General features: G+C 35.0%; 2 protein-coding genes and 1 long non-coding RNA gene across 4 annotated transcripts; all 3 read right to left on the reverse strand.

The window, feature by feature from the left end:
• Positions 1 to 4,144: 4,144 nt before the first annotated feature.
• On the reverse strand, positions 4,145 to 5,815 carry LOC306873054. The gene is made up of 3 exons (XR_013784452.1): positions 5,366 to 5,815; positions 4,832 to 5,164; positions 4,145 to 4,733 (listed from the first exon to the last, which is right to left on the reverse strand). It is a non-coding gene; the product is annotated as an uncharacterized lncRNA (long non-coding RNA).
• Positions 5,816 to 5,970: 155 nt separating this feature from the next.
• Positions 5,971 to 9,010, reverse strand: LOC306873039 (OX-2 membrane glycoprotein-like). Of its 2 annotated transcripts, none has more exons than XM_079422039.1 (5): positions 8,774 to 8,882; positions 8,337 to 8,678; positions 7,317 to 7,616; positions 6,911 to 7,057; positions 5,971 to 6,812 (listed from the first exon to the last, which is right to left on the reverse strand). In XM_079422039.1, exons 1-5 carry the CDS (start codon positions 8,814 to 8,816, stop codon positions 6,748 to 6,750), a joined length of 897 nt encoding a protein of 298 aa, XP_079278165.1. In that variant the 5' UTR covers positions 8,817 to 8,882; the 3' UTR covers positions 5,971 to 6,747. The 2 variants fall into 2 exon arrangements, with proteins under 2 accessions (XP_079278165.1, XP_079278166.1); XM_079422040.1 differs by having other exon boundaries at positions 5,975 to 6,812; positions 6,950 to 7,057; positions 8,774 to 9,010.
• A 2,375-nt stretch (positions 9,011 to 11,385) lies between these two features.
• LOC306873044 (OX-2 membrane glycoprotein-like) lies at positions 11,386 to 15,705 on the reverse strand. The gene is made up of 5 exons (XM_079422046.1): positions 15,664 to 15,705; positions 15,212 to 15,553; positions 13,997 to 14,296; positions 13,693 to 13,791; positions 11,386 to 13,592 (listed from the first exon to the last, which is right to left on the reverse strand). Exons 1-5 carry the CDS (start codon positions 15,701 to 15,703, stop codon positions 13,558 to 13,560), a joined length of 816 nt encoding a protein of 271 aa, XP_079278172.1. The 5' UTR covers positions 15,704 to 15,705; the 3' UTR covers positions 11,386 to 13,557.
• Between the last annotated feature and the right edge of the window lie 783 nt (positions 15,706 to 16,488).

The raw sequence follows: 16,488 nt of genomic DNA on the forward strand, positions 1-16,488 counted from the left end.
GACTGCATTACGCAGAAAGTAAGAACACTTGTGAAATATAATCATTACATGAAATATATAGCACTCCTTTAAAACCTTAGTAATTAGATATATTCATTTTGACTGAGGGAGTTTTCAGTGTTTTCTCAAGATACAAGACTAACTAAAAATGAAATTACAGAATTAACTTGCCTAGCTCTTGGATAACGTCACCATGAAGGGAGAACTAAATAGGGAGAGAAACTGACAGGAAAAGAAAGAGGAAGTCAACGGACCAAGGCACTTAATCTCACATCTCTCAAAAGCCACTAAAACAATGATAGAAGCTAAAGAGTAAATGTCATCTGTCACTTTACCCCTCATAATGACAATGTATCATTTTATTCCAAACTCATTTGATAGCTCATCAGACCTTTTTTATGTAGCGTGTGCTTGGCAGAAATGCAATGCTCACACAGCTTTAGAAGGTTTATAATGGCCTTCTATAAGACACCTGATATCCAGTAAATGTCAGTATTTCTCCCGAGATCGGTCAAAACCCTTCAAAATCCCTTGGTTTGCATTCAAATCTGCACTGTTTTTGCATGTCTAAGTAAATTTTATTTTATGTTTATGTTTTAACTGAAGCATTTACCCAAAAAAGTGTGTCAGATGCCCTGAGGTATACTATACATCTTAATATTGTTTTAATTATTATTTACATACTTATTTACATTATTTACTTATTTGCATACCATCACCAGTGCAGTAACTACAGTGCCCTCTATAAGTATTGGAGCAGTAAAGACAAAATTGCTCTGTTGGCTGTGGAGTCAAGACATTTGCAAATATGATTAAAAGATGAATATGAGACAAAACTACAGAATGTCACATTTTATTATTAGCCGTTTCAACACATAAATGTTTTACCAAATAAAAAGAACAGCACTTTTAGAGTTCATCCCACTCATTGATGTGAGCATAAGTATTGGGACAGTTGAAAATAAGGCAGATATAAAAGATTAAAAGCTATTATTTAGATTCAGATCCCTTGCGCACAATCACAGCAGTGAGTCTGTGACCCATAGACATCACCAGACTCTTGGTCTCATCTTTGAAAGACTTTTCCAAGCCTTTAATGCAGCCAATCCCAATTGTTGCTTGTTTTGGGGAGTTTCTGCCTTCACTCTCCTCTTCAGCTGGTGAAATTCACCTTCAATCGGATTTAAATCTGGAGATTGACTTGGGCAATCTAAGACTTTCCATTTCTTTGCCCTTATAAATTCCTTGACTGAACTGGCAGGGTGTTTTGGGTCATTGTCCTGATGCAATATGAAGCACTTCCCAATGAATCTGGTGGCATTATCTTGAATATTGGTAGGCCAGATGGTTTTGTACCCTTCCAAATTCATTCTGCTACTGTCATCATACATTAAGTCATCAGTAAAGTTGAGAGGGCCTGTTCCAGAGACAGCTATGCATGCCCATGCCATGACACCACCTCCACCATGCTTTACAGATGAGGCTGTAGGCTTGGGATCATTTGCAGTTCCCTTTTTTTCTCCACATTTTTGCTTTCCCATCACTTACATAAAGGTTCATCTTTGTCTCATCGGTCCATAAACACAGTTCCAAAACTCTTCTGGCTCACCTTTGTGCTTTTTTGCAAACTCTAATCTTGCCTTTCTATTTTTGGTGCTGGTCAGAGGTTTGCATCTTGCTGTGTAGCATCTGTAATTCTGTGTCAAAGTCTCCTGAGGACAGTAGATTGTTAGAGCATCACCCCAGCTTTCTGGAATTTGTTAGTGAAAACAAATTCTTAGCTGGTAAAACATCTATGTGTTGAATCACCCAATAATAAAATGTGACATTCTGTAGTTTTGTCTCATATTCATCTTTTATTCATATTTGTATATGTCTTGACTCCACAGCCAACAGAGCAATTTTGTCAAAATTGACTGTTCCAGTACTTTTGGAGGGCACTGTATATACTTTTATGATGTTGCATTGTTATGCAAATTAGTATTCAGTCACTTTTGGTAGTAATAATTATTGACTGTTACAAAGAGAATTGTATCACGTCAAATGCAAAATAAAAAATGCATTACACTGCTTTTGCTTTCACTGTGTTCATGAATTTGTTTCTCTATTCTGTATGCCTTGTTCACCACATTTGGCCAACAGCATTTCAGCCACAAGCCTGGACTACTGCACTGAAATGTTCCATTGCAGTTCAAATTAATGTAGCAGAACAAGTAATTTAACACACAAGCTGTGCAATGCATTATCACTTTCACAAAATATAGGAAAAATCTAATAAAACTCAATTTTGTACAGCAGTGTATCAATTTATGGCAACAATTTAAAAAAAAGAATCAGGTAACCAACTCTATAACAACTTTTTAGGTACATATGCTGTCACATTGTAGGAACTTAATCCAAGACTTTGGATCAAGTCTAGAATACAAGAAAAGTCCAGTTGGTCACATAAGCAGATTTATATGATGCATTTCATAAGTTGATACCTTGTGTTGCTCTATACTGAAAACACAATGTCATTTAATGACACCATAATAATAATATGGTGCTGAGTGCTAGCGCAGCTTCATCTGCTTTTAACTGGCCGCTCCATGTTGAGACCAGCTGTAGAAGAAAGATCACATTAACTAGTGTCACAATCAAGAGCATTGTAATATACAACAACCTAAGAATCAAAATAATGTTTTTCCAGCTCAAACCTGTGACGTTGACAACCATATTTTTTGACACAAATATCAAAATGAGCTTGTATTCGGTTTTCACTGGTGGTGGTTTGATACAATGAAAGTTGTGTTAAATGCTGCATAAGCACTTGCAAGGTTTAGACCTTGTTTAGAACTTTTACTGCTAACATGTGTTTATACCTTTAAATGCATAATTTTCAGCTAGATCAGACAAAGCATCAATTTTTTCAATTTTTTTTTTCAAAACATCAGAATTTAAATATTCTTTCTAATTGAGAGAATAGACTTTTTCTGATAGAATTCGGACTTTATAGCATGCAAGTCTGACTTTTTTCTCTCTAAATTATTAGTTTACATATCGCAGTTGATTTTTTTTCTGAATTCTGAGTGTTTTTCAACACAAAATAAAAACAGTAACTGGGACTTTTTAAACACAATTCAGATTTTTTTTCTCTCAGTATACCTCACAATTCTACGTGAATTTTGTCATTTTGAAATTTGTATGGCTTTAAATTCGATTGATTCATGAAGTGCAAATGTATGAGCCTGAAAATGTAAAATAACAGTATGAAATAGTTATTCTCTGTAACAAAGAGAACTGTATCATCAGTGTTGGGGAAAATTACTTTTAAAAGTAATGCATTACAATATTGCGTTACTCCCTAAAAAAGTAACTAATTACGTTACTCAGTTAGCTTTTATGGAAAGTAATGCGTTGCGTTACTTTTGCATTACTTTTTAAATTTGGGCAGGGCTTGCTTGTTTGTTTTTAATATAAAAAGCAGTATTTTTGGCAAATGTAAAAGCACTTTAACACAAGTGAAACAAGTGAAATGAATAAACCTCAGGCTGAAGGAAATGTAAATTCATGTCTATACACTAGAACGCAGGAGAATGAAGTTCAACACTCTTCAGCAATAAATTTTTTTTTAAATTAAACGCAAATGTTATGTTTATCTAAAGTCATTTTTGCTTATTCGTATGGTTGAATTGGATTATTGAAGGTCAGCTGCAAAGGCATTGGTTAATAAAATGGGATAAACTACATAAAGGATATTTGTGTTGCAGGTTTGCGTCATATTCTGAGTGTTTGTATTTCATTGGTTTTATTCATTTTGAGGAATACTGAATCTGGTTTTTGTGCAGGTGAGATGAGTAAACATGTTCATATTTAGTCTAGAACTACAGTAAGATCATGTTCACACACAACGTCTCTGCACGATTTCTCTCAACATGGCAACACGAGAGCTGTCAGTCAATACATGAGAAACAAACTCGCATTACTAATTTGAAAAAGTAACTCAGATATTTCCTTGTAAATTTAAAAGTAATGCGTTACTTTACTAGTTACTTCAAAAAAAGTAATTTGATTACGTAACTCAAGTTACTTGTAATGCGTTACCCCCAACACTGTGTATCATATATTGTCAAATGCAAAAAAATCATTCCACTGCTTGTGTTTTCACTGTGTTCATGACTTTGTTTCTGCATTAGGTAATAGTATATCTTATTCACCACATTTGGCCAGTAAAAGCATTTTTTTTACACCTCTAGAGGTTTATCTATTGTTAGGCAAGATGAGCTTGGTTTCAGTTTAAGCCTCAAGCCTGGACCTCTGCACTGAAATTTTCCATTGCAGTTAAAATCATTTAGCATACAGGCTGTGCAATGCATTATCTCTTTCACAAAACAAAGTAAAAGTCTAATAAAACTTAGTTTTGTACAGCAGTGTAGCAATTTATGGCAACAATTAGAGAAAAAAAGAATCATCAGGTAACCAACTCTATAACAACTTTTTAGGTACATAAACTGTCACATTGTAAGAACTTAATCCAAGACCAAGTCTAGAATACAAGACAATTATTACAGTTGGTCACATTAGCAATAACAGTGAATTTCATGTGTTGATACCTTGTGTTGGTCCATACTGAAAACACAAAGTCATTTAATAATACCTAAATAATAATAATATGGCACTAAATGCTAGCGCAGCTGCATCTGCCTTTAACTGGCCGCTCCATGTTGAGATCTTCAGACCTTTGTGTGGATCAGCTGTAGAAAAAAAATCACATTAAGTGTCACAATCAAGAACATTGTAATATACAACAACCTAAGAATCAAAATAATGTTGGGGTTTTTTCTGCTCAAACCTGTGACGTTGACAGGCACAACATGGCCTTTTGCTTGAGTCTGACTGTCGAGACATACGGCATCACATTGGTAGAGGCCACTGTCTTGAAGTTTCAAGGAACTGATTGTCAGGAAAATGTTCCTTCGCCTGAGATTGTCTCTTTCTAATTCTGTTTCATTTACTGTGATTAGATATGTGTTCGGATCCATGATGGGCAAAAGATCACTGCTGTTTGTATAGCACCATCTGGCCTCAATGTCACAATCCACTTTTCTATACTCCACCGTGCACTTGAGAGACAACGAAAGACCTTCAGTCTTCGTTACCGGTTCACGCGGGTATCTCACTATCACTGCACATGGGAAATATTTTGTATTAGCCCATAAAAAGTGCAAATCAAATCAAAATTAAAAATTACTTCAAGACCAAAATGACACAAATGTGCTAACCGGAATGCTGCTGTGTCTGCTGTCAGTGACATATTGCACTGGAGTACACTTTGAAAATTTAAATCTAAATAAATATTCTTAGTTGAGAATTGAGTGAGACTTACCCGTTTGTAAAGAAGTTGGCTGACTGCAGAGAACAAACATAATTAACGCTATGGTCGGGTGAAAGATCTGCATGTTTCTGTGCGCACTCAGTCCGAGGAAACGGCTAACTTGAATATGGCTACCTAAAGTATGACTGAAGCTCTACCACATCAAGAACACTTCCTTTGAACTTTGCAGATGCAGCACCAATGCATCATTTTAGACAGACGATCACAGATCACAGCCCTGCTGAAAACAAGATGTAACAAAGTGCTGTTTCAAAGCTTTGAGTTGGTCATTTGAAGGAACAACGTCTCTAAATTTTCTCTGGTGGTGTTTAAATGCAGCATAAGCACTTACAGTAGGTTTATACGATAGGTTTAACAGGAATCATACCTCAGCTAGATTCATTTCCAGCTGGACCAGGCAGAGCGTCCCTTTCTGTTCATAATTTGAATAGCTTCCTCTATTCCTTTCAAAATCTACGTCATATGATATCTTTAGTTATGTTGTGTGTGTTACATTAATTTATTGGTATCATTTACAGTACGTACCCTGCATAAATTTCCTGTGTTTGAGAAGTACAGGGTATAGAAATGTTAGTACTGTAAGTAATCCAGTCATTGAATCCAACAGTTCATATGTTTTATTTCAGTACAATCACATATTAAACATATACAGGTAGGCATATATCACACAGAAATATTTTCAGAAACAAATGTGTTTTATTTATTTTATAGTATTTTTTGCCAGCCAGATACACTTCTAGTTAGCTTGTTGCAGTCAACAACAAACAATAGTACAAATACTAACAATAGCAGTCATCTCTCTGTGCAGCCTTTAGAGATTCATGCAGGAAACCACAAAGCAGCTTCTGTGCCCATTAATGACATAACTTTCACTTTGTTTCACACTATTGAAAACCAGGTTTTCAGCCGTTAGCTTATCTGTTTGTATTGGGTAATAATGTTTATCTTCCGTAATCAGTGTCATTGCTTGACACAGTACTGTGACATCAAGGATTGTGGGAAAATATAAAGACTAGCAGAAAGCCTGCATTTATAAATTTATAAATTACTGTCACAGACTAAACTCCACATGTAGACACAACTATTTAGTGCTTGCTAGTACATTCAAATGAGTCATAAAGTGCAAATATATGAGCCTAAAAATCTAGAGTTACAGAATAAATATCTGTTTATGATATACTGTAATAATTCCCTGTGATCAAAATACTACGCCATAGTGGTAATAATATTATGCATTTAAACTGTATTAATGCAATGGAATAATACTTAGTAAACATAAATAAATTAAATAAATATTAGACAAGAAATTCATGATTCCTTTAAGGAATACGCAGTTTAGAACCCAAAATCCATACTATGAGATAGCAGCAGAGTTAACATTCCTCATTTGGGGCATTAAAGGGTTCCTCATATGTAGATTTTATCCCAAAAATGGCTCCTTAGGGAAAAAAATAAGCAAATTGAAATGATGTATTAAATTAATTTGCTATTGAGATCTGTTCTTAAAAGATGACAGTATGTTGCTGTTGTATTAACCTATTTCATCTAGTCGTATAGGTGGATTTTGCTGCTTACTCTTTAGTCTGGTGTGAAGACAGATGGCAATAATGACAAGAACCACAACAGTCACGATTATGAGGACTGAAATTGTGATGATGTAACTTCTTGGTGTACCGTTGTTCACTGTAAGGCAAAAAAAACAACATTCAATATTGAGAAAAAGTATTGCAGTCAAAATGTCAATATAATGAATGTATCATAATTGGTTTTGCAGTTTTGTCAAACAATTTAAAAGTGTGCTTCATGTTGTAACATCTAAATTAACTGATTTTATTCAAATCAAAAATATGTAGCATGACTGAATCAACCAGACTGCATTAGGCAAAAAGTTACTGTAGAGTAGTTATTCTATTCTAACAGATATCCATGTTGAACCTCTTACCTTTATAATCTACATCAGACACATAGATTTGGTCACTCTTCTCTATGCCGTCACTCTGAGCCACACATTCTACGTACTTCCCATGAAACTGTGACAGTGGAAGCGTGAGGTTGCTTGTAATGGTGGTTGAACTGTCTTTATTGAGAGTTGTGAAATTACTTGACCAAAAGTTGTTCAACTCATTTCCTGCAGATTTCCAGAGGATAGTTGGAGCCGGTTTACCAGTGGCTGAACATGAGACTACAACATCTGGATCAGAACTGGGTGCAGGATTCACTGACGCTGTTATTTCTGATATACCTGCAAAAATACAAGCAACATAATGACTTAATTATGTATATTTTTAAATACCACACACAAAAACGATGGATAATTGACTATGTACTCCTTTCATTTTTCTGGAACTGAAAACTGAGTGAAAGTTTCAGTTGCATTTTGAACACATTGCTTGGTCATGCATTGAGATGCCAGTAACTTCTGATTCACACCATCCCTTACCAGTTTGGGCATATCTGCATTATCTTGGATGAGATTGTTTGTTTTTTACTTAGACAACATATACTGTTCACTTTACTGACAAATTAGGGGTTGTCACTTTTTAGTGAATATTTCTCAGGGTAGTTTTGCTTTTGTAGACACATAACTTAAAAAATCTTGACTAAAAACATCTATTGAACATTTTCACTGTTATTTCTCTGAAAAAAAGCTGGAAAAAGCTAATTTCACTCACATCAACCTTGTGTTCCCAATGTTATAGAATATTGTCAAAATATGTGGGGTAAGTTGTCACAAAGGGAACCTGCCATTAAATAGCCTATATCTATCCAAACAACCATGAAACGCAAAATAACTCATTTTAAATCAAAATGTATAAAAATATCAAACCACTGTTTTGTCAAAAGGAAATTGCATAGAATTAAAATATTTTTATGTGACAGCCTGACCCAAACTGATATGCCCTAGTACTGAAAACATAAGAGAAAATCTTTGTGACTTAGTTGTAGCAAGTATTTAACCTACCTTTAACAGTGAGGCACAAGGTTTGTCGTTTAGGTTGGAATGGATACACTTTGAAGGAACAAATGTAGCAAGCCTCGTCTTCAAATATTGTGTTTTTGATCTTAATGGACGTTGAATTAACCGACGCTGCTGTGAAAGTGACTTTTCCGACGTATTGATCATCCACATGATCCTTGAAGAGGTCGCTGAATGTAGCCAGAGTTTGTACCGGTTCCGTGTCGCGCACCCGCTGCCAGGTGACTTGTTTGACGCCGGACGCCTCTGACAGCCCACAAGAGAATGAAGCATCCTGACCAAACTCAACAGCTGTGTCTCCTTGTGCGACAATATCCGAAAGATAAGCTGCGAAATAAAAAGTTATTAGGTTACAAACGTTATACAGTTTTGCCTCGAAAAGAAATGCAATGTATTGAGTGAAAAATGAATTAATGTCCAACCTCTGTTTACGAGGCTTAAAATTAAGATCAGTAGACACAACATGTCGAATGGTTGGTATGTTCTGTTTGTAATCAGGCACAGCTTAGCCTATATACAAAGACTGATAGTGAACGTATGAATTTCCCACAAGACATTACCGGTACTTTAGTTTAGAGGGCATTTTAGGGGTTTCCCGGAGGTAGGGTTTGGCTTTATTCCACTTCACTTCAACCACGAGTTGTGTGCTTTTTTTGTGTGTGTTCCCGGAAGTAGTAAACTAAGCATAGGGTACACTAAACATTCAAATCAACTCATACGTAATGACTTCAAGAAATGGTATAAGACATCTCTGAACTATGAATGCAATATAGACATATATAGGCTACTATAGTCATTCATTTATGTAAACTGAAATGAATCATTTGCCAACTTTAACATCTGAAGTAATTATTGGAGTTTCCTGTTTAAATAAACAAATGATTGTGTATTATGGTATGTAACATGACTAAACACTTTTGGGAATGAATCATGTTAAACAGGAACAGTAGTATTTCCCAGAAACTGAAATAAATCCTGAAATGGTTTTTATTTTTGCTGTCTCATTTCATGTATTTTGGTAAATATCGTGAGTGTATTCATTAGGTCAGGGGTATTCAGATTCAGCATTCCTCACTACTGTACAATATGATTTTGGGGAGTCTGAGATTCTTCATAATATTGTGTTTATAGAAAATGATACAAAATATGTGTCTGAAATACTAGTAATCTCTCCACTTTAATTATTTAACTGTCTAATTATGAATGAAATATTTCATTGTTAAGCAAAAAAAAAAAAATAAATAAGATAATGTAAAACTAGGTAGTTGGTTGTATTTATCAGTGGTTTATTCAAAATCCACTAGAAGGCTAATGAACTTTAACAAAACAACTACTTTTGTGGGCTGCCTATATATTTATTGAGTTGACAGCATTTATATGTACTTAACATGCCAAATTGTTAATGGACAAATTTGTTTATTAAATTTGCATCCAGTGGACCAATGCTGTGTGAAACATGCAAGCGCTGAAGGAAGTGCTGGGTGTTCTACACGTCCAGTAAACAAATGAGTTCTCATGCATTGTCAAAGGAAAGATTAAAATAAAATTTACTGAAAATTTACTCGCCTTCAGGCCATCCAAGATGTAAAGTTTGTTTCTTCACTGGAACAGACTTGGAGAAATTTAACATTAGATCACTTACTCACCAACGGCTCCTCTGCAGTGAATGGGTGCCGTCAGAATAAGAGTCCAAACAGCTAAAAAAAAAAAACATCACAATGATCCACAAGTAATGCAGATGACTCCAGTCCATCAATTAACATCTTGTGAAGCAAAAAGCTGCACGAAACAGGCCTGTCATTAAGGTGTTTTTACTTTAAACTGTCGCTTTTGGTCCGCTATCCATAATAATGCCTCCTCCAGTGGAAAAGCCCATCCCCTGTTGTCCTCTCGCATTAAAATCCACCAACATATTTGTTTAGAACTGTTTTCATCTTTAAACAGTGCTTGGTCTGTAAACATTTCTCTCCTGATTTAGATGAGGCAACGTTTTATGTAAAGACAGGTTCTCATAATTTAGCTGGAAGTGAAGTTTTGAAGTTAAAAATGTCTTGATGAACTTGTTTCTTATAAACATGCAGCCTTTTCATTTAAATGTTAACTGATGGACTGGAGTCATGTGGATGCTTGTGGATTATTGTGATGTTTTTATTGGCTGTTTATGTGACTCTCATTCTGACGGCACCCATTCACTGCAGAGGATCCATTGGTGAGCAAGTGATGTAATGCTAAATTCATCCAAATCTGTTCTGATGAAGAAACAAACTCATCTACATCTTGAATGGCCTGAGGGTGAGTACATTTTCAGCAAAGTTTCATTTCTGGGTGAAATATTCTTTTAATGAGCCAGATTTTAATGTGAATAAGGTAAGACCTTTAATGAATGACGATTTACATTTTATTTTTTTGTCACACAAAGTTAGATATGGATTAAGAAAAAGCTTCAAATTAATATTAATTTTAATTAATATTAAAAGCTCTATTCATTTTCCATTCTATCTGTATTTCTTTTTATTATGTAATTAAAAAACCTTGCTAAGTGTATTGCATTAAGCTAACTAAGACTTGTTATAGCACTTGCATATCTTTGCTCTTTTGTTGATTTTGATTGCTTCCATTGTCCTCATTTGTAAGTCGCTTTGGATAAAAGCGTCTGCTAAATGAGTAAATATAAATATATTAAGAAGAAATAAGCACTATGTTTTTTGTAACTTTTTTTTTTTCATTTTACATTTCAGGGGGATAGTGGTTACGTTAGGTACTTTCCTTGCAGAATTTAAATCTATACCAAGTATGACTCACTGGAATGAGTGTCACTGGATATGACCTAACTTACATGTGTCGCTGCCACATAAGAAATTTCCTGTATTAATCAGAAGGTCTGTCCTTTTCATTTGTAAAGTGTACTTTTAGTGCTAGAGCATGCCCAACACATAGAAGAATGGGTTATGAATATGCAAAGGTTACAAAGGAATTTGAATGCTATTTGTGGTGGGTTAGTGATTAGTGATTGATGATTCAGGAATGTACTTCTGGATCCAACAAGAATATTTTATTAGAGAACTTTGAGCATTATGGACAGGTGACCTGCAGATTTGCTGAACAACATGTCAGTTTGTTGTAGATTAGTGGAAAGATGTTTGAGTGCTATAACATTTTGTGGCTTGCACATTTTCATGTCTGGCTTAGAGAGTTTCAGTAATGGATATGGACACGTATGGACTATACATAGTATAGATAAGAAGAATATATATTCAACATATGGAATATTTGAAAACCACACAAAATGCATTTATACAAAAGGTTTTGTATACACACACACAACAATAAATGCACAAAAAAACAAACAAATCTATTCTATTCGATATACAGATTCTGAATTGGCAAATAAATACAAAATTATTTACTGCTTAAAATTAAATTGAGCATATAACTCTAAGACAGACAGCTCTAAAAGAAGCGCCAAAGTCACAAAATTGCGACAAGACGTCATACTTCATGAAACAGACTATGGCCCGGTTTCACAGACAGTGCTTAGAGTAAACCAGGATTAGGCCATAGTTCAATTAGGACATTTAAGTCATTTTTATGAACGTACTTAGAAAAAAAACATTGCAGGTGTGCATCTTGAGACTAAACAAAGGCACTGATATATTTTAAGATCAATCAGTGCAAGTTTCTTTCAGTTGAAACAGCTCAGACTTACATTTTAGTCAAGGATTAGGCTTAAACCTGGTCTGTGAAACCGGGGGCATAGTTCCTAATATGCTGTAATATCTCATTTGTATTCCCTTCCACTAGATGGCAGACATGTAGTACTTCGATCTAGACCAAAATTGTTCGAGGAAATAGCAGAGCAAGTGAGCTATCGTGTCATTGATGCGGAAGCAATTCAGTTCATAGTGTGAGTAAATTGTGAGATTTGTGAGAGAAATTCGCCAAATGGCTAATAAAAAGTTGTACTGTGAGGATGTGTTGCAAATGTCATTCGCCGATTCTGACTCTGAAGGGGAATATTTGCCTTTTGGAAATGACGATCGGCCGTCTAATGATTGCGCTTCTCCCGGTACATATTTTCCGCGCAATGGTGCCGCTGCGCAAGGCGCGATCGTTCACAAAGCACAAACAAGTGATCATTTCAACACTTTGCCCAACGGGGATGGGGGTGGCAGGGGTGGACGTGGTCTTAGTGTCCATAGGAGAGCTGTTGCTCTGATAATTGGCAGGATTGCGTCGTTTGTTCTGATCGCGCGCGCTCCAAGGTCCGCCGGCAGACAGTACAGGTGCAGTCAGTTTTGGGTAGATCTGTGCGCTGTGCCATGCAATGAGAGGTACCATACTCTCAAGAACTATAAACTGTTACCTAGATACCTGATTGGGCAGAACATGTATTTTACTATGGCACAGTAATATAGTAATAATTTACTACTTTCTCCTGTTTTACTGTTGAGTTCCTCTTTTCCTGATCATTTGGAATGAGGATAAAAAGACAAAAAATAACAACAACATGCAAATAAGTTCAAATATCCATTCAATATCTATTATTTCCTGAATATTACTGATGAACTGATCAAAAAGTAGGCTACTGTTCACATGCGTTTTACTACTATATAGTATAGTAATATAGTAATAATTTATTACTTTCTCCTGTTTTATTGTTGGTTTCCTCTTTTCTGATTATTTGGAATGAGGAGAAAAAGACAATTAAAACAAACAAAAAAAATCGAACAATTCAATATCTACTATTTCCTAAATATTATGAAATTCAAGAGGGCCGGCCCTGATGACGTCATAATATGCAAATTAGATGAGTATATTTACACCCCACATAAACTTTCGGTCATGCCCAACATTTTTCTAATTTACAGTAGATCTCTATCTTTAAGCCCTTTCAAGCCACAAGCTTTTGAAATCTTGATGTCAAAATGCAGCATTTTTCCCAAAAAACCCTGGCGCCTAAAGGGTTAAAATCTCACAACAATAAATAATACCAAATGTCAAGGTTGAAAGAACTTAAAGTGCAGATGCAAGATGTAGAAACTTTGGAGAAATGCAGAGGTTCTCAGGTGAACAGATATTATTTATACTATTATCTAAAAATTAGCTTATTCACAAATGTAAACATGAAGTGACTTTTATAGTAGCTGACAAAAGTAGCATCAGAAAGATTTATAAATTCTGAATAGCGTAAAAGTTTCGCAGTAGTTCAAGCCATACAAGCAGATTTGTGATGATCTTTATCTGAAAAAAATAATAAATAATGATTATACAAAATAATGCTGTTCTTTACATGACAATATCTATGGTGCTGATAGCTAGAGTGTAATATTTTTCTCCTTACCATTTAACTTGGTGTGAATATAGATGGCGAAAATGAAAATACTGATGATAATCAAGACCAGCATCGGAATGATATAATTTCTTAATGCGACTTTATTCTCTGTAAAAAAAAAAAAATAATTGTGTGTAAATACTGATCATTTTTTTATTTAAAAATATGCACATGCATCATTTTTTTTAGCTTAATTCTGAAATGAACAATATTGCCAACTGTTTGATTATTTGATTGTTAGTCCATGTAGTTTTAAATCCACTAAGTCACTACCCCTCAAATTACTTATGTTTCACAAGTCAAATCAAGTTACCTTTATAATCTACATCAGACACATAGATTTGGTCACTCTTCTCTATGCCGTCACTCTGAGCCACACATTCTACGTACTTCCCATGAAACTGTGACAGTGGAAGCGTGAGGTTGCTTGTAATGGTGGTTGAACTGTCTTTATTGAGAGTTGTGAAATTACTTGACCAAAAGTTGTTCAACTCATTTCCTGGCGATTTCCAGAGGATAGTTGGAGCCGGTTTACCAGTGGCTGAACATGAGACTACAACATCTGGAACAGAACTGGGTGCAGGATTCACTGACGCTGTTATTTCTGATATACCTGCAAAAATACAAGCAACATAATGACTTAATTATGAAAAAAAATTGAATACCTCACCCAAAAAAGTGGATAACTGGCTGTATGCACTCCTTTCATTTTTCTGGAACTAGAAACTGTTTCAGTTGCATTTTGAACACATTGTTTGGTCATGCATTGAGATGCCAGTAACTTCTGATTCACACCATCCCTTACCAGTTTGGGCATATCTGCATTATCTTGAATAAGATTGCTTGTTTTTTACTTGGACAACATATGAAGAGTTAATTTGCAAAAACAGATAACAACTCTCAAAAAGCATGTTTTTTTATTTGTGCATTCAATTAATCTCAATCCAACTGCAGCTGGATTATTTTGACTAGGTTAAAAAATAACTTTAAAAAACAGCTAACACAATAAAACACAATAAAAACATGATAAAATAATAAAAAGATGATTTTTGAGTTATCTGTTTTTGCAAATAAACTCTTCATATATTGTAATATAAAGTCTTGACTAAACACAGCTATTAAATATTTTCACTGTTATTGCCCTATACTTCATTTAACTCGCATCAAACTTGTGTTCCCAGTAGTGTGGAATATTGTCATATGGGGTAAGTTGTCACACTGGGAAGCTGCATTATATAGCCTATTACAAGCCATTAACTGCTTTTCAGATATTTCAAAACTGCAAAACATCAATGAAACACTTAATAATTCATAAATCAATTTTAAAACAGTTTTAAAATACAACATATATGAATATAAAACCACTATTCTGGCAAAAGGAAATTGTATAAAATTTCAAACTGAGATGCCCCAGTCCTGAAAACATTTCAGTGTTAAAATCTGCCCTTGTTAGCTGATCCTTGTGTTTTTGACTCAAAACCTAAGAGAAAAGCTTTGTGACTTTCCTATTTGCAGGTATTTAGCCTACCTTTAACAGTGAGGCACAAGGTTTGTCGTTTAGGTTGGAATGGGTACACTTTGAAGGAACAAATGTAGCAAGCCTCGTCTTCAAATGTTGTGTTTTTGATCTTAATGGACGTTGAATTAACCGACGCTGCTGTGAAAGTGACTTTTCCGACGTATTGATCATCCACATGATCCTTGAAGAGGTCGCTGAATGTAGCCAGAGTTTGTACCGGTTCTGTGTCGCGCACCCGCTGCCAGGTGACTTGTTTGACGCCGGACGCCTCTGACAGCCCACAAGAGAATGAAGCATCCTGACCAAACTCAACAGCTGTGTCTCCTTGTGCGACAATATCTGAAAGATAAGCTGTAGAAAAAAAAATTGTTATTAACCTCCTGCCACATCCATCCAGTTTAGAAACATCCAGCCAGAGCAGTGTCAGATTTAGCCATATGAGTTAGGAGTCAATTACCAACCTCCTCTGAGCAAACTTATAATGATCAGAAGACGAAGCATGATTGCCTGGCTTCGATCTATGAGTAGATATATATATAGTTTATCTGGGGGAATTTCCACTAGAAGAGCAAGGGGAATTTGACATCATAACAAGAATACTGTGTATTTGAATCAATGTCTGCTTGCTTCGTTTATTTATTTATTTACACATACATACATACATATATTATTAGGCTTTTTGAATTCAAAGATTTAGTTCCTTACAGCAAAGCTGCAGTGGCCATAAAAAGTATTTGGGCTTTTACAATATTGGGTTTATTGTTGAACAGAAAACTGCCACCTCATAGGATATTTGTTTGGAGTGATCAGGTTTGTTATTGCAAACAAAACTTTGGTTCAAATGAAAGTTATGAAGGTGCAAATTCTTCCTTCAGTTTTCTGTGAAAATATAACTAGTGAAAATAAAGAAATGCATTCAGAACTATATTATTTTTGCATAATAAGATTCTAATAATCCCATTTACAATAATATTTTTGTGTAAACTGTCTTAAATATTGTTTTAATGTATTTTTTGTAACTACATACACTAACATTAAAAACACTGAGATCAAGTCCCCCTTTAATTTAAATAAATTAATATAGTTGGTTCAGTGCCTCCACCAATGCACTCATATATCTGATGTGTTGTTGCACTCTTTATCTTTTGCTCGTTAGTAACACAGTTTGTGATCTTTGTAAATACTTTTATATCAGGAATTTCAGGGTTATCCCGGACTTTCCACAGAAAAAAACACTTACATGTGACTTGTTACTAAAACACTTCCGCTTTTATTCATGCATGTTA

The sequence above is a fragment of the Barbus barbus genome, assembly GCF_936440315.1.
Source record: "Barbus barbus genome assembly, chromosome: 7".
In the NCBI taxonomy this organism is placed as follows: domain Eukaryota; kingdom Metazoa; phylum Chordata; class Actinopteri; order Cypriniformes; family Cyprinidae; genus Barbus; species Barbus barbus.